Source organism: Protomyctophum parallelum, assembly GCF_964188405.1.
Source record: "Protomyctophum parallelum genome assembly, chromosome: 10".
Classification (NCBI taxonomy): domain Eukaryota; kingdom Metazoa; phylum Chordata; class Actinopteri; order Myctophiformes; family Myctophidae; genus Protomyctophum; species Protomyctophum parallelum.
In genome coordinates, this window is record NC_139704.1 from 42,646,957 (window position 1) to 42,666,302 (window position 19,346).

The following is a 19,346-nucleotide window of genomic DNA, read 5'->3' on the forward strand; positions in this document are numbered from 1 at the left end:
ATTTCTTACCAAGAATTTTCTTCACCAATGTGTTGGTAAGGGTGTCTAGTAACATTGATTTATATTCAACCACCCTAGGCGAATCTTTGACAGCTGCTGAAAGTTGGGGTAAGTTGCCCAAATGTGCTGACCTCATCACATTTGTGATGACGGCTATGGCCGTTTTTAGCCCAATCAGTGTTTTTCGTGCAAAACTAATGCTTGGTTGTTGATGGTACCCCAACTTTCAGCAGCTGTCCCCTGGGGTGGTTGAATAGAAAGCAATGTGGGATATGTTAGTAGACACCTTTACAAACATATTGGTGAAGAAAAGTCTTGGTAAGAAATGTATTCCCAGATTTGACATTATTCTGATAATATTCCCTGACTACATGAAAGTGTTTGGGAACTATTGATTTACAGTAGAGTGATGGGAGTGAGAACACAGCCCTGAGGGCTGATAGACATTGGGTCGGACAGACGGGGCCCCAGTCTCCTGCCTGTCAGGAAGCATGGTGATCTATTGACAGGTGCTGGAGGTTAAAGCTAGCAGGGTTATCTTGCTGTGTAGCAACTGAGGAACAGTGTTAAGGCAGAGATGATGAAATCCACAAACAAGATGCTGTACTGTAGATGTTGGAGAATGTGGACGAAGCTTTCTGCATCCAAGACTGAGCAGTTTGCTTTCTAAGGAAACTGTAGTGGTGGTTTCTCAAAATAATGAATGTCAAGAATGTGTGCCATCACTGTGTGCCAGGGATCACCCTTTAAGAGAACAGTTTGTCAAGATTTGTCAACACTTTTTGAAAGGAGCAGGTCTACAAGCTCATATGTCACGATATGATGCATTGTGACCAGGGGGGCAGTCAGCCAGATATTTCGTGAAGCCTCATTTGAAATCGGTAGTTCATATAATGTGCCTGTTGTGGCGCTGGACTGGACCCAAAAAGCCCCATAGCTCCATAGAGGCCCATGTATTTTGGCCCAACTTCACCTAGACTGTATTACCTTAATAAACATGGTCATGAATACTTTCTTCTTCCAGTCACTAGTTTAAAGTCTCATTTCTAATGTCATAATATTCTTTTTGGAAAATTATGGTCCCATTAATTAAAAAAATGACCATAAAGAAAAAAAAACATCGCGTATGTTCTGAGGGGCGTGGCTACCGTTACAGTCTATGATCGGGATTCCCCTCCCACTCGAGTCAAAATAAAAACCAACGGAGAAGAAGGGGGGAAGTCCCGGGCTGGGCAGCCAGCTGGTCCAAAACGGAGCCAGCCAATGGCCAGCTGGTACCAAACGGATCTAGAAAGATGGCGATTTACAGTGCAGGAATAACAGGCTTCATTTTACGTCCATGTTAGACCCGGCGAACGCTTTGTCCATATTTTTTACAGTCTATGATTGTGACACGTTGCAAGCTTGTAGATTGGTAAAATAGGGGACGCCCTGGAACCTCCCGAAGAACCCCTGGGGGTCCCTGGAGCTCACTTAGAGAATTAGTATTGTTGAGATTGGTGGTAGACTACCACCAATCTCAACAACAGGTATAGGCCATGCAGCATCAGATATCCTGAGGTTTCCATTATCAAAGAATACCAGAATAACTGTTATTGTATTGTATGTGTATCAATGTCTGTACGGTATATGTGCCTCCCCGGATGCATGTGAACAATGGAGTTTTTCTGCTTATGCACATAGCAAGCATGCATGTTGCACGTGGAAAGATGTCTTGCTCAGTTCTTTTTATTTTTACATGAGCACCTGAATCCCAGAGGGATGCAGAGCTGGCACCCTTATCTCATCCCACCTGGAGCACAGCGATAAACCAGCATGCCGTTTGAATGAATAAAAACAAGTGAAAGCTTATCTGCCCTGATGCACCCGAGATGATCCAGACAGACTGTCTGTCACTCCCATATAGCAACAACATGCAGCTCTACTGTCACACTCAGGGACAAAGAGACCAAGTAAAGAGAGGACGAAGATATGAAGGAAGACAGATTGTATTGCTATGTATAATCTTCAGCAACAATGTAGTCTTTACATTACATATACTTTTTCTCCTCTGTCTTTATCAACTTCTATTTACATCTTACCAGTGCAGCTTTACATATTAAGTAAAGTGGGACACTTTGACTATAGTCTCTGTATTCCATGTGAGTTACTATAAATAGTTAAACTAGCATATATCTTATTTTGAGTGCCGCAGGAATAATTTATATTTTAGGAATGTACGTACATGCAAAAGTACAAATGACAAAGCTAACGGATATTCACCCCATATATCAGTAGGCAATTATTCCACAAGAGTGGAATATCCTTTCTGCACAATTACTTGCATTTACAAGGAGCCCACAGAGGATGGTTCGGAAAAGGCAATGAGACAATTCTAAAACAAACAATAAAAGATTCAATGTTAATTTAACTTAGCCTGTAATTACCCACCCTCTCAAAGTTAAATACTATTGAGGGTTTTACTGTGTGATATTGCACCATGAATTACAAATGACTGTGGATTCTGGGACAGAAAACCAAAAACATGTCATTTCCTAGAGACATTCTCAGAGCTCATTTTCTATATAACCTAAAACTAATGTTATTATTGCATAATCTCATGTTCCTTGACAATGAAGCCACTTTAAAGTGGTATTAACATACTGTATGCAAACTCTGATATTTTATTATATCTTTCAATTTCATTTTTAGCAGGAACAAAATAATAATCATGAAATCTATGATTTCAGGGGCACGGTGGCACAGTTGGTAGTGCTGTCGCCTCACAGCTAGAAGGTCCTGGGTTCGATTCCCACTGGGAACGCTGTGGGTGCTGGCGGTGTGTTCCCTCCTCCGCGTCATCAGTGCCCATACCCGAGGCGGGGGTTGGCGATAGGGCCTTTCTGTGTGGAGTTTGCATGTTCTCCCCATGTCCCCTAGGGTAGATACCCTCACAAAAACATGCCATAATCCTGGTCTCTAAAACTACCTCCCCCTGGCCAGCCGGGGCGCCTGATGGAGGGGAAAGGAACTGGTCGGAATAAGGTGTCCCTTCCACGCGCTACGTCCGGCCGGGGAAATTCCCCTCTGTCAGGTGAAAAGAAGCAGCTTGGACTCCTCATGCATAGAAGGAGGCATGAGGTCAGTCCGCTGCCCCCCCAGGTTGGCAGAGGAAGTGTAGCGCCCAGGATTACATTAGATAATTGGCACTGGGTGAAAAAGAAAAACTGGGTTACAAAATCGTGGGATAAAAATTTAGAAAAAAAGAAATCTATGATCCTCATTATGCATCTCCTGACCCTATTAGCAGTGGGTTTCTAAAGCAATTTTAAAAATAGATTACCCAGTGTAATTGACAGCAATCACAATTAACACATCTGTAAGTGAATGACGACAGATGATGAAAATCCTCCAGCACTGCACGCACAATCTAATCTCTAACATAATGTGCTGGGCTGAGTTCATCTTTGCTGCGGTGTACAGCTGCCTAAAACCTGCTAAGATGTACCACCTTTGCATGCTTTTGAAGGTCATGTGCATAATATTTCCACATTGAATGTGAATGGAATTTGGCTCTGTTACAACAATAGAGATGTATCTATCTAGCCTGGCAAATAAGCCAGACGCGAATCTGCTGGCTTATTAGCCAGGCTAGTATCTAGGGTTACCATATTCTGAATAACCAAAAAGAGGACATGGCATGACCATATATGGCGTGTGACCAACTAACTGACTAACGGGAAATGCACGATTTCATAGTTCACTGCGACCTGCCGTCGCAATTAACCATTTATTGCAACAAATGCAGTTAAACTTGCCGTTAAAGGCTCTGCGCTCAGGGAAATAATCTCAGAATTTTGTCGAAGCAGCATGCTACTGTAAGCAAAATCAGAGAACATTAGCAAAACCAACCATGTGAATACAAGAACAGGGACTAATGAGATTAACTTGAGTCATGCAAAATTAAAACATACAACTTGAATGCATTTTAACGTTAAAGCCATGAATCAGATTAGAGCTATATCAACATTGAATTCTAGTTTACTTAGAGCCATGCACACGAGAGTTTCAGTTCAACATTCAGTTTACACGTTTGAGCAATACGTAAGCAATACATTGACATTGATATTTAGCTTGAATAAACAGACATATTTCTCAAGTATTTGAGCCTATGCCAGAGTCAGACTTATGATCAAAAGGTGGAGGCTGGGGTGGGGAACTGAAAGAGGCAAGCTTTGCCAGCAGCCGTGCAGCAGCAGCTGCCTGTGAGTGATGAAGCAGCTGTATTTAAAGGAACGCTCTGTTAAGAGCGTGAGCTCTGACTGGAGTATGGATGTGTGATATAATGGTCAGCTGAGATGTGAATGATGAATAGCTAGGCTGATTAGTACAATCAGCTGACTGACTGACAGCTGATTAAAGCTGAGGCATTCAGACTAACCTATATACATATGAAATATCGCAGGGGTTAATTTTTCAGCATCGTCCCAGTTGCTAGGCAACGCCTGCCTCAGCCCCGCCCAACCTGTTTCGGATTTCCCCGCAGTCCACTTCCTGTTTAAGCGCCGCCTTTAAACCCCTTTTTTTCATCTGCGGTGTTCTGTTCAAGAACGCAGACGTTCTGGGCTCATTTCTGACGTTATGCTGCATCGTGCATGGGTAATATGAACGCTTCTGAAGAGAAAGAAAGTTTAATAGACGGACTTAGTAATGGCGGATTTCGCTTGCTGATTTGGAGCAGCTTGTAGGCCCGCTGTGATTGGCCAGTAGTGTAAGAGCTGTGATTGGCCAGTAGTGTAAGAGCTGTGATTGGCCAGTAGTGTAAGAGCCACTGAGCTGGGTTGAAAACGCGGAGGGGAAGCCAGTGACGTACAGTACACTCGTACAGTATCACGACCAGAAAGCACAGGCGGAACGGCAGTTTCGCATATAAGTAAAGGTCCATGACTTGAAAAGGACAGCAGCGCCCTTTGTTTCTGGTTTTATCATCATACACGATTACAATTAGAGCGACACATATAATGGAATTGTAGCCAAATTATAATACTGCATTATGCAAATGCACTTCCTCAAGGACTTTAACAAATGTTCTCGACTCTGCTCAATTAAGTTCTAATCAAATATCACCACGGTACTTTCAATAATGTGGACCATTTTTATAATGTCCTGCACACTTGGCAGGATGTTTATGACGGGTGAGGGGGAGGCAGGATTCACATTCAAATGATAAGACCCGAAGATCTTTGTATAAGTCATTAGCGATGTCTAGTGGCGCTGAGACGAGTTGGCACGTCAATATGAGCAAACTAGTAGGCCTTTTTTAACAACAACAACAACAACATCGATCACTCTGCAGCAGTGCTCGGTGGAAAAAACTCAGTAGCCGCCCAGGAAATAGTATTTCAGTCTTCATTATAGTTTCTAACCAAAAGGACGCCTCATCTGAGAGCCATCAGGCCTGGCAGAAAATGGACTGAATGCATATAAACGATGATGGAGAGGGACCAAACTAGGAGGGCTGGCGGATGTAAAAGGGAGAAAGGAGCCAGAGAGATGAGCGGAGGAGGTGAGGAGAGGTGTCAAGAGGATTAGGAAATGGAGCGGGTGTCGGGGGGCGGCAGGCGAGCTGAGGAAAAGAAATCACAAATGAAACCGAGTTCAGCACAGGGGTTGAAGATGTACGCAACATACTTAGACCACTCAACAGATCTATGTAGTGCTACATGACATTGTATTGGGGAGGAAACCTTGTAATGGGGTGGCCTTCTATATAATAACAGTCATGTTGCGCAACTAAATTGCATCAGCTCCACACAATGCAGGGAGCAGGAACACATATGGGTACATCCTATTACAGGTAGAACATGGAAGCGAGGTACTTGTATTTGTGTCTATTTTCCCCCAGTAAATGGCCATGGCGTGTGGCGAGCAGACAAAAAGATAGCCACGCCTGGTAATGAACAGCAGCCCTGAATGCATTTGGCATCACATTAACTGGCCTTGCTGTCCCCTTTTGCCTCTAATGATTTGGGAATACGAGAGAGCCCACACATTGGCGCGTACCCTGCCCTCTGTTCCTTGTGTGCCTGACTGATCACTTTGAGTTTTAGACATGTTTCTCAGTAGCTCAGGGCCAAAGCAAGCAGCATGTGTATAATGCATGTATGTGCATAAGCTCAGACCTCTAAACTATAAATATACACAGGTAGAAATAATGTACTGCTCAGCTCAGATACATTTTCAGTTTTCAGCGTTTATTCATCCAATGGTGAATATGTGCATAGAATCATAATATGTGCATGTTTGTTTGTGTTTGCATCCTTACTAGTGAATATTCGGCCGCAGAAAATATTTGTCAGAAAATGGCTAAAAATGCATTTTCGGCCCATTCGGTTTCGGCCCTAATAGGCAGAACATGTATCACCGAATAGTATATGCAATTGATGCATTCAAAAGAGCTGATTTTTTTTATTATGGACCCATAATAGTGATTATTATTTAAGTAAAGTTTTGCCATAACCATTTATTTTGCCATAAATCAGGTAGCTTTTAGGTACGGCCATGACAGCAAAGGTAGGAAAAAAGATATATAATATTAATCATATTCGGATATTCGGTTTTCGGCCAACTGTTTCCTATATTCGGTTTCGGCCAAGAATTTCCCCTTCGGTGCATCCCTAATCCCTACGCATGCCTGTACATGTACAGTGCAGTAGTGCACACACACGTGCCTGTGCCTACACTGCCTAGTGTGTGTGCTGCATGTGTCTTTTTCCAGCTAATGTTAATGGCACATTATGATGAATTGGCTTCATGATTCCAGTTAGGCTGAGTGGTGATTAAATCTTCATTACCGCTTCTGGTCAGCCCTGCTCCACATAGATTGCCAGGAAACTCAATTCCTCTTAATTTCTGCACTAGGTCCCTGACGGAATCAGGACACCAACGGCAACAAACAAACTACTGCTGGGAGTGCACAAACAAAGCTCTCAATCTCTCATTTAGAGACAATGACACTTGAAGACTGTAACAGCTACCAGGGAGCGATTTCCAAAAGCTCCCCTCAATAAAGAATTAACGTTGAATCACTGCTTATGTCACACTGCGTGCTCTGCTTAAGGCAAAAAAGAGATATATAGACTGCTCTGTTCTGAAAGCACAACCCATCCTCTAACTACAGTCAAACAGGTTAGTATTGGGAGTAGCCTATTCATTTCTTGCATACACTAGCAAACAACCCATGATAAAAGCTGACAGGCTGAAGTTGTACAGCACAATGATTATGCAAATGCTTCCGTCCTAGATGACACTATGGAAAGACTAAAAACTATAGTTCTAAATAAATTTTACAATACTGTATGATGTAGGCCTACTGTAAAATAATGCTTTCATGAGTTTCTTGCTAATGCCATTATGGCTGCAAGTGCGCTTTTTGTAAGCCAGTGGTGGAATTGCAAAATGGAAGACAGCATGTAAAAACTAGTAAAACACACCCATCTTTTAGCCCAAGAACACCAGTAGAGGGCACCCTCCCTCCTGACATCCCTGACGGAAAAAACATCCTGACAACTATATCAGAAATCCCTAGCTACTGTAAGTGTTGCATAAATATCAGCTATGCAAATAATGATAGACAGACCTTCCCTGTTCTCTAGAGCATGAAGTGCCAACAAGTATTGCGGTTTTGCCTCCATTTTGCTGCAGGCTGGCACAGTAAAAGGTCAGAGAGGCCTTCTTCAACTCCTCGTACTGCTGTAGAAGTAGAACTATCTAATGAGTTGTCTAGGTGTCATTTGAAGCAGTTGCTAGCCAAGTGGGGTATGGTCTGCCACTGTGGAAGCACCAGACTTATAATGCAAAAGTGCAAATACACAGTGTTACTGTAGCCTAGTTATAACAACCTAAACCCTACAGTATATACCTTGTTTTATGTAAATAGCTAAACATATAGCCAATAATGCACAAGCTCACAACGTGTTGCTTTACAATGCGCTGCGCGCTGCTACTGTATTGTCACAGAATGTTAGCACATTTCTACAGCTCCAGAATAGGGACGCTATAGGGTTCATGTGGTTAATATATATGGAACAGCAGATAGGTAGGGTGACTATTCTATCAAGAGAACTGATCATTTTAGACTCTAAACTCTTCAATGAGAAAGAAAGTTTTGACTGCATTGTGCACTCTGCAATTCTCTAAACTTTAGAGAATTGCAGAGTGCACAATGCAGTCGAAACTTTCTTTCTCATTGTATCTCGTTGCATCACCCGTCAGGCAACGACTCCACACAGTTCAGAAGCAAGCTCTCAGATAATGAGACAAAATGAATAATAATTATGTCCCAAAAGTGAAGTCCAACATGCTTCAGCCACCTTTGAATGAAAGGGCTTTCATTTCTTTCAACAGCTTTCAACAGTAAAGGACAGTAAGTAAGTACTAAAAACCCTTTACCTGTGCATATCAAACAGAGTAGACTGTACAAAAGTAGTCAGAGTAGAGTCATGAGTATCAGTATACTCATTAATTTAATATTAATGTCTGCACGTTTATTGTAGGCATGACTGACTTTATTTCAGTTACCCCTGAAATAAACATGCAGACAAAAAGGTGACGTAAATCTATATAGTAATAGTGTGTTTGCAGTGACAGTGGTCTACAGCGTTCTCTCTGAAAATATATTTCCAGTTGGAAATCATGAAACAAAACAATGAGCAGACAATAATGGAACTGGAACATTATAAAATCAAAGCTGAAAATGTATTTTCTGTTTAATAATGAGTTGGAGAGATGGGGAGACCCAACACTCTACTATCAGAATATGGAGCTTTTTTTAACCAAAATATATAAGCTAGAACACCTTTGGTCTGGTGTCTTACTTTGATCATGAGAGGAAATAAATTAATACTCAGTTGCGATGCAATTACTATCCCTGCTGTGCACTTGCTTGCAGTTCTGACAGTGTGTCATCATGTCCTGATTTCTTTGACTGTTATTGGGCTGAATGATGACCGTTTGAAAGGAGACACATACAGCCAGAGGCACAGCACCCATGAGCAAATTGCATTAGGTAACTTAGGGAAGCCCTGCTGCTCCTCCTCACCTACAAATCCCCCCCCATGCCCTTGCCCCACAGTATTTGACAGACCTCCTCAAGGACTACACCCCTGAGCGGAAACCTGAGGTCTTCGGACATGGAACTCCTCACCATCCGTCATGTGAAAAAGTGGACCCTCAGCGATAGAGCCTTCTATGTGGCACTGCCAGCCCCTGCCCTTTGGAACTCTCTCCCCTTGGAGATTCACCAGACTCCTACATTGGACTCTTTCAAGTCTGCACTGAAAAGACATTTCTTTACTCTGGCTTTTGGCAACTACCGGTAGTTTGTTTGTTTTGTTTTTGTTTCTTGAAAGGCGCTATATAAATTCAAGTTATTATTATTTGCAGGAATAAGCTGTGATGTACTCGACACATTTTTGTAGCGGTCTTTTCATGCAGGGGAAATATAGGCTGAAACTTCCTGCCTTCTGCAGTCTGCGTGCGTACTGACCCGTTTCACATCCTTCCCAAAGGTCTCGCTGTAGCTGGTCCCGAGGATCTCAAACTGAACATGGGAATTGGTTCCTCCCTCGGCGCGGAAGTCCATCATCCCTGTCAGGCCGCTGATCCGTCCCTATGGCAACAGCATGCAGAACAGTCATTGAACCGCCATGGGCCAGGACAAGGATTAGAAAGGCTGCTGTGTTCTTGTGCTTGTCTCTGTGTGCATTTGTCAGCGTGAGCATATATTGTAGTCACTGTCGGCCGGGAACCTCGATTGACCAAAAACGTTTTGAAAAAATGACTTGTGTTCCAATGGATCCAATGTAGTTTTAGTCACAAACTCTTGTTAATACTTTTCAGTGGTTCAATATCAGACACACAAGTATCTAAATCTACAAGCTCACGTCGTAAGCTTATAGATCAGCTATTTTTCCAGGGCTTTTCCCCCCAACACTGTCATTCAATGAAGTAGGGCTTTAATTTATGAAAAAAACAAACAAAACGTTTGAAATATGGAGAAACAAGGTTTCCAGTAACTTTCCACCCGACAGTGACGCTATGTGCACAGGGTGTGTGTACAGTGTGTTGCGCATACACTGTACAATCTTCAGTGTTCATTAAACTCTGAGGGTGTATGAATCGAACCAAATGGACCAGTAAAATAAATTAAATGAACACTCAGGACTTTACAGTGTACACTACAGTATATACATGCATGTTGACAAAAGAAAATAGACTAATACACTTGGTACAATGAAATTACATTCTATGCACATTCTTATAGTTCTTTCCATAACATAATGCAATTGTAAATATACTGTATTTTAAGTGTTATGTGAATGTCACTTCTGCTTCGTCTGACAACACACTTGAGGACAGGAAGGGTAACAGCATGTGGGTGCGGCTTGCCTTGGAGTCAACCTCGTGTCCTATTCAGTCTATGGAAATGACATTTAGAATAACAGACGAGGCGGAGTGCGGTGACAGCATGTCCTTTTGCTATTGTTCCGCTCTCTCTTTTACACATTTTAATAAAACTACTTTGTGTTAGTCCGCAAATGGCACGACTCACATAGCTTTCAAGATGAATGGGCCGGTTATAAAATGAAAACCATATCAATGATGTGAGATTTTCAATAGGAAATCCATGAAGACATTGCACTGTAATCACAGAACACTATCTTGCAGCATAATGTTGATGCTATGGAGCCAATATGTCAGTGACGACGACAAATATTAATGTGCCATTGTCGAAGAAGAAGTAAAACCCCCCCACCCAAAAAACATGATTTGTATCTCCTGCAGATGCAGCATCAGCATGGATCAGTCAGTCAGTCAGTCAGTCAGTCAGTCAGTCAGTCAGACAGACAGACAGACAGACAGACAGACAGACAGACAGACAGACAGACAGACAGACAGACAGACAGACTACCTTCTGTATGGTGTCTAACATGGACCATCCTCCATTCCATGGCTTGGTGGACTTCCTCATACAGTTGAGGCTGGCCATGCTGTGCCACTTCCTGTCCTCCAGCTTCCTGTAGAAGGCGTTGGCCAGCATCAGAACGCTGTCGTACAGATACAGGTTGGACACCTGGCAGGTGTGGAGGATCACAGAGAGATTAGAAGGTTTGGATGGAAAGGGGATTTCTCTCCCAGGGGTAGTTCTTACGTTTTTTTGTATACTCTCTCTCTCTTGCACACACGCACACGCACACGCACACACACACACACACACACACACACACACACACACACACACACACACACACACACACACACACACACACACACACACACTTTGATTACAAAGCCACCTTTAAGCCACACAGAGATAACCTTGTGCATTTTTTATTTGTGTGACCATGGATTTGTGCATCTCACAGCAGACACTACCATACACTATGGAAGGTTATACGAGAGAACTTTCCATCTCCAGCAAAGATAATGATAAACAGTGATAAACAAGGACAGTGACGAGACAGAAAGATGATCAACTCCCTCCTCAGCCGTTGCCCTCATTAGCATGGTGATCATGTGCATTGCCACCGGCATTGGTGTCACGTTGACATGGATTTGATTATCGTGGTTTGGCGACAAATTGATAAAATGTTTTGCCACGATATGAAAATGTTCAATGTATTTTTTCCACGCGTGGATGGACAAATTGCATGCAGTAAATCGTTGTCAAATCAGAGTGACAATCAGCCAATCGTGTGGCAGGAAAGTTAGCAAGCACACCACATCCTGTGTAACTGTTTGGAATGTTGATTTGCAAGACTGGAAGCACTAAATGAAAAGAAGATCAATATCCCAAATAACGATTTGGGATTTGGGATTCTGCTTGCCAAGTTATAGTTGTCTCCACACAGAAATAAGATCCAAACAAGAAAAGTGTGCTCGGGTTTCTGCCAGGCCAGGTTGCCTACCCAATGCATAGAGTTATAGGGCGGATGGCCCTTCCGCATTGTTGTTGATGTGAGCACCAAATATGGTGCCCAAATAGAAAGACTTGAGCACCGAGCAGGCGCACTAGGGTTTCAATTGGTAGACGCAAGCGCAGTAGAGTTTAAATGTGGAAGTCCTGCAATACCAAATTTGACGACCAAATGAAGCAACTTTGATATACCACGGTTCTTGCGGCCCACGCCCACCCATTCTGGAAGGCAGTCGTAGCCAATTAGAATCGGATCAGAACATTTTGAATTTTGGACAAAATCTGTAGGAATAGTAGCAAAAAGTGTGTTTTGAAGAAAATGCTACGTACTGTATATGGTAGGAAATGGAATCTGGCACAAACGGGTCTATATAGACAAATCCCAGTAGTGCCCAGTAGTGCAATCTGTGCTGCGGTGGCACTGATAGCCTACAGCTGGCCCACAGGGCACCGCGCCGTATATATATAGTGATGATCCAAGTAGGCTGGTGTAGCGCCACCATGAGGCCGATTTGGGGGGAGGTTCTTCCATGGCCTACTGTGAGTGAGCATCCAAAGTTTCACGGTAATCAGGGGCTGCATTCATTACTTGTGGTGGAAATGGAATATGATAAATCTCACAGATTATGTCTTGATCACATGCAGGCTACAGATAATGTGTACCAAATTGCATGAGGTTTGGATAACAATCTGTTGTAGTAGTAACAAATAATTTTTCTGTGTAACGGAGGTTCTTCTTCCTTGGCCTCTTTGGAGTCTGCAATCTGCATGCACCGTTTCACACTGATAGGTCCAACACAACAGTGCAGAAGATTAGCTGTTCACAGACAAACACTCACTGTGATACTGTTGCTTTTCTGTTGTTTTTCTGTAATGTGTCTCAGTTGTTTTCACTGTTTGTACTTTGTTTTCTCGCTGTTGTTTTTCTGTGTGGTAGCTTTAGTGCATTTGTTTTTATTCTTCTCCTGTAACAGCACTTTGTAAACTCTGAGTTTTGAAATGTGCTATATAAATAAAGTGGATTGGATTGGATTGCACAGACATGCACGCAAATACACACATGCAAATACACACACGCAAATACACGCACGCACGCACGCACGCGCATGCTCGTGCGCCAGATCAGTCTCTATCCTTTTAATACTCTATGGCCTGAATTGATTCATGAACGAACGCTCTGTAAACCCCAGCTGCGCACTCTTTTGCCCGTGCATGTGCTTCAACATTTCCCAGCCGCTCTCTGGGGGTCTGGTGTGCGTTGATGCACAAGGTGTGTAATCACACCCAGCTCAGTCTAATTTGTTTAACTCAAACAATCAGCAATCACCTTTCCTGCACCACAGTTCACTTTTGTGGGGACTGTGATTGGATTAGCAGTGTCAGCTGAGCTGCATTTATATGTGTTGCCAGCATGCACTCAGAGGGCATACCTGTACTACAACTGGCTGCTCTGAGTGAAAAGCCGGGTTGTGCAAAAGTATGACCATTTGTGACAATAATGAAGTAATTGGAAAGTGTAAACAGGCTATAATACTGTCTACAGTAACTGTTTATAGCAATTATAATTACCAATCATTTCAAATAAAAGACAAAAATGGCAACATCAGTAATAACAAGTACAGTATCTGCTCTGACCAACTGATATCAGAGCAGTCTGTGACATCATCACCAGGGCACTTGAGGAGATTCTCAGGGTGAATTTTCCAACAAGCAGACACATCTCTAGATGGCTATAGCACCTTTGCTGCCACATCATCTTCAGCTGAGATCTAAACACTATTTAAGCTTGCGTTAGTTGCTGCTCCAGACATTCAACGTATTTGGTCAAGTGTAGAATTAGATCAAAACTTTTGAGTGGAAAAATGCCATCATAAAATCATACACAGTGTACACAAGTGTATGATGGCAGTCCCAGTGTGAAATAACTTTGCAAGATCTGGGTTTTCTAAGATTATACAGCATTTTGGTGCTTCTGAAAGAGGCATTAGTAAAGGAAAGCAATCTGTCTTTTGTGTCCTCATTACTCTGATGACTACTTTAACTGGCATTAGCCGGAAGTTAACCCACTTTCACATGAATTATTGAGATCACTGGCTGCACACGACACATGGTTTCGCCATCTGTCCCGACTATGGATGAAATGGAATTTGAGTATGTCAGAGGAGCTACACAGCACAATCTGGATGCATGGATCAACGGAACAACTCCAGGACATGTAAGAGGTTACTCTCAGGTTACCGTCCTACATCGCGAGGACTGGCAGGGACAGGCCATGCAAGGTAACAAAACTGGCCAGGAAAAGAGCGATAAGGATTCTCTGACAGCGCCACAGGGCATGTCCATGTCTCTCTAACCTTCACTGATGACTTCACCTTGGAATGGGCGAAGCCTCCGCAGTGTCATCTCAATACATGAGATGACCTGCAGGATAGCTTCTTGTGATGTCTATCTCCGCTGGAGATTCGCCACTGTGGTGTGTACACTAACACGTACAAGTAACTAATTGCCACAGCGTGTGTGTGTGTGTGTGTGTATATATATATATACATATTTCATAAAGGTCTCCTACTGTTCTGGGGTTAATTCAAATAATTATATTCAAGTCTGGTTTGATCTATTCCTTCCTCTCCGGTCATACTAAATTCAGTTCATTTATATTCATGGACATGAATTGCACTCATAATTATTGCTGTTACTATTTCATCCATATTCAATAGCATACATACTTCATATTTGTATTCATACGTCACTTGGCAGATGCTTGTGTCCATGGGAGAATAATGTGGTGGTCCATTTTGTCCAAGCAGGGCCTGTAGCCTTATGGCGATTACTGTTATTACACATTGAACTAAACAGCACCACAGCACATTTGTTCTTCGCCTCTGTCTCATAGACAGCTAGACAGCTGTTGGCTGTGAGAACACAGACATATGGTGCTTGTCCCACCCATAAAACATTCTGCTCACATTATTACACCGCCTTGCCACTGGGGCAGAGCTTTATCAATCATACCATTATTGTGAAACCCATATTATTATTATTTTGTACATGTTTTGTACCTTGAGGACAATGTAGTTGTGTGTGTGACATACTACAGTAATTAAACACTTAACCCTAATCTACAGTAGACTTCATCGTGCAATGATGTTCGCACTGTAAAAATAGCGTGTGCCACGTTGTCAACTTATACATGGGCTATTTTTGCTGCACGACACCAGAGTATGATGGACTATAGTAATAAGCATATAGGCCAGGAGAGCCTAAATCTGCTGAATCCTGGTTACAACCGGTCAGGAATGAGGACTCTCTTTTTTCGCTCTTCCGAAACATGTCGATCCAGTACCTCGAAAGAAGATTACACCCGGAAATAACATCGTCACATTATTTACAAGCTGGTTTAGCACAATGTTAAATGATTTATAAAAAAAAAAATCTCTGCTTTCTGTTGCTAGCCAGCATCTTGGTGAAAACAAGCTACATTCAACTGACAATATCTGGGGAACCGAGCATCGCAGTAACACACTTTTTTTTACTCCGAAAGTAGAGACCCTCGTCTTTAGTTTGAGGCACTCGGTCTGCATCGTCAGGGAGTCAGGCAGTCCCGAAAGGTTAGTAAAAATGCTGGCAAACAGCGACGTTTTAACTCTGGCAGTTAATTAGTTGATATGGGGGTCCTTGACATGCCAAATGTTTAAGAAACACGGCTGTAGATATACTGAAAGCATACCTCCAGGGACTGCAGGTAGCCCTCCTGTGGGTCACAGAGCAGGGAGGGGATGCGGTGATTGTTTCTCATGCAGCGGACGTTGCTGTCCCTCCACACTGGGAAGATCTGTCGTATGATCGTCATCCTCCCCAGAGAGCTGTGAACCAGCTCCATGATCTCTGCATCACTCACCTCCTGAGGACACACACACACACACACACACACACCCTCACACACACACACACACACACACACACACACACACACACACACACACACACACACACACACACCCCGCATGAGATCGATTTAGATCTAAGCGATTGCAATCAACTCACAACGTCAAGGCGAGACTAAGAGTAGTCATCACTTGTCATTATGGCACTTTTTGTTCCGTATTTTTGCCAGGTGCTTGATAAGCACCTGGACTACATGGTTACCTACCTCTACTAGCGACCGTAGTACACTTTTTTTTTGTTTTTATTTGAGTTGTACCCTTGTATGTTGAGTAATGTTTTTCTGATTATTATTATCATTGTTTGCATGCATCTTGGGAGGCTGGCTGGCATAATAAATTTTATAAACATTTTATAAACATTTATAAACATTTTTTTTGTTTTTATTTGAGTTGTACCCTTGTATGTTGAGTAATGTTTTTCTGATTATTATTATCATTGTTTGCATGCATCTTGGGAGGCTGGCTGGCATAATAAATCACGGCAACACCTGTGTTTACAATTTAGACATCTAGCAGATGCTCTTAAACCGGAGCGACTGTGTGTGTGTGTGGGGGGGGGGGGGGGTGCATTTGAGATCCCATTCCCCACAGTAAAACCTTGAGTGTTGATATGGACATTCAGGAGTTTCCAGTGTATTGCAGCAGTGATGAGTTGAGGCGTCTGTTTTGGATGAGGCTGTTTTTTTTGTATTGCGTGGTGAAAAGCTCTTGACCTGAGTGGGACTTGGGATAAGGAAAATAAAGACATAAAAGATCAGAACCCATGCATGAATTTTATTTTATTTTATCCAACGCATGTTTTTTAATGACTTGAACAGAATGCGCCTGATTTCAGTTGCCATAATAATGACTAATGCATGCATAAGTAATCAGGAATAATAGGTAGACCAAATGCAGACGAGGTGCTTATATTGTAGGCCTCCTGCATATTTAATGCCACTTGTGTGATCCCGAGACTCTCTTCCACGATGTTATTCTTTGGAGTTGTTGTTGTTGTGACCCATAGCCTGCGTCTGCATGCATGCATGTACAAGCCCACCCACGGCGCAGGGAGCGTAAGAGTTGAGTGTCTGAGTGTGAGGTCTGGCCTGTGGAGTGCAGATCAATAGCGATGAGACACCAGGCTGCTGGCTAGTCTCTGGAGCCGGACAGTGGTCATTGTTTAGGCAGACAGAGGGCCCGCCTGGAAACACTGAGGTCACATGCTGTCTGACAACACTCTCAACATCTCTCATGGGGTGGATATCCGCCTTCCCCACCGATACTGCCCTCGCTCCCTTGCCCCGATCTCTCTCTCTCTCTCTATCTCACTGTCCGTTTCTCTAGGTTTTCTTGTTTTATTACAGCTCTCATGTACTGTACTTTATATTTCTTCTACTCTATGTCTTTCCACGCCCCCACCCACATCTGTCTCTCTGCCCAGTGCCCACAGAACATTTCTCTGCATGCTTAATCTGCTCTTTTACTAATTTCTTATCTTTACCCTCTCTCTCTCGATTTGAGTCTAAATTTTTCTCTGCTCCTCCCTTATGCTGGCACATTCAGTCTTGGCCTCTGTTTTTATCTCACATTATTTTGTGTCTCTGCATGTCTTGACTCATTCCTGACAGCCTTTTGTCTCAGGCCTTATCATCCAATGTCATAGGAAATACAAATTTCAAGGAGTGCAGAACATGAAATTGCAGCACGCAAGTAGACTAGACACGGCCGATAAAGAGGATATACTATTCCCACATTTGTCTTTAATGTGTGCACAAACAAACCACGGCATGATTATATGTGCAGATAATGTCTCGTCCGGTGATTCTGTTTGCTCACATAGCCTCATATTTCTCTCGAGTCTCTAACTCCTGACAGTCAGTCAGCTGTTAAGCATGAATATTCATGAGCACATTCATGGGCACATTAATCAGGCGACGTTTTACCGCACGGTTCACAGAGCCACAACCCCACGTCCAAGCTAATAACTTCCTGTGCCAGGTGCCAACACATTCCAAGTGCTTGCCCGCCACCGTGGGTGACCTCCGTCACGTGTCATAACCTGACACTGACCAATGGGATATGGCCGAACAAAGGCAGCCCTTTCAACCTCCTTTTAGTCCTTTTGTTTTTGAGGAAAAGACAGATCATTAAGCTGTAGAAACAGTAGATGTGTTTTTCTTTGTCCACGTGTATACAGAAATAGATTTAAAGTGTAACCATGGCCAAAGGGATTTATTTACTGTATAAAGGACAACAACAGAAAGCTGATCTGATGGCACTACCCATCCCACATACAGTGCAAAGCCAATGCCTGTCAGTGACAGTCTGGATGCAACAGATATTCATTACCATAGTATAGATATAAAAGTATAGATAAGCCATGATGGCCCTACTTCCATATTCACAGCCACCTACTGCAGCAGGAGGATCCGATTATGATTATCGCTATGGATACCATCACCAAAGCTGCTTCATATTGAACAAATCACTGCATCACTGAGACCCCAATGGATTGATTACTCCATCTGCTGTATTTTAAGGACATACAGAAAGCAAAAAGACAAACAATTGAACATTACAGTATGTACACACAGACAGGATAATAATGAAATGTAAACAATATGTGAGCGTACACACGCACACACACACACACACATACACACGCGCGCGCGCACACACACACACACACACACACACACACACACACACACACACACACACACACACACACACACACACACACACACACACACACACACACACACACACACACACACACACACACACACACACACACACACACACACACACACACACACACAGTCATACCCACACACAATAATATTGGACAGTAAAGTACCGTATATAAAGAAAATAAATAACAGTTACCATCCCATCTATGGGGTCTCCATCTGCTGTGTTTGACATGGAAGCTAACGTTGCTATGTATGGAAATGTCACTTCTTTACATATATATGGGATGGGGCTCAGAGGACAGAATGACAGCATTTATAATGCATTTGATACACATTTGCATTTCCTTTTTATGTACATAGGTGAAAACTATTTCCATTTCGTTTAACCATACTGTATGTCACTTTAACTTTCATGACACTGTGATATTATATACCGGTACCTGCCGCTATTTCTATCTGCTAGATAGATGTTTTCCACCTGCACAAAAATAACATCTGCTTTCCATCTATCCAGTGCTATTGTTTACATTTGATTTGACTGTGCCTTCCTGTTTATTTGAATTATTTTGTGGTGTTCCTTTCTATATTCTTATTGTCTCCACCAGGCTGAAGGCATGGGGAGAGAGTACGTTTTTCCGTGTGTGTGTGTGTGTGTGTGTGTGTGTGTGTGTGTGTGTGTGTGTGTGTGTGTGTGTGTGTGTGTGTGTGTGTGTGTGTTTCCATCCGTCTGTCCGTCTGTACAGCTAAACTCCGGCACCGTTAACCCGC

At 42.8% G+C, this 19,346-nt stretch overlaps 1 protein-coding gene across 2 annotated transcripts in view; it reads right to left on the reverse strand.

Moving 5' to 3' along the window:
* grid1a (glutamate receptor, ionotropic, delta 1a) overlaps positions 1-19,346 on the reverse strand; it is a 328,027-nt gene that overhangs the window by 46,767 nt on the left and 261,914 nt on the right. For both annotated transcript variants that reach the window (XM_083775212.1, XM_083775211.1), the window contains exons 5-7: positions 15,684-15,857; positions 10,952-11,113; positions 9,527-9,649 (exon numbers count right to left, since the gene is read on the reverse strand). In XM_083775212.1, the coding sequence (XP_083631338.1) occupies positions 9,527-9,649; positions 10,952-11,113; positions 15,684-15,857 (459 nt within the window). The remainder of the gene's footprint in view (positions 1-9,526; positions 9,650-10,951; positions 11,114-15,683; positions 15,858-19,346) is intronic.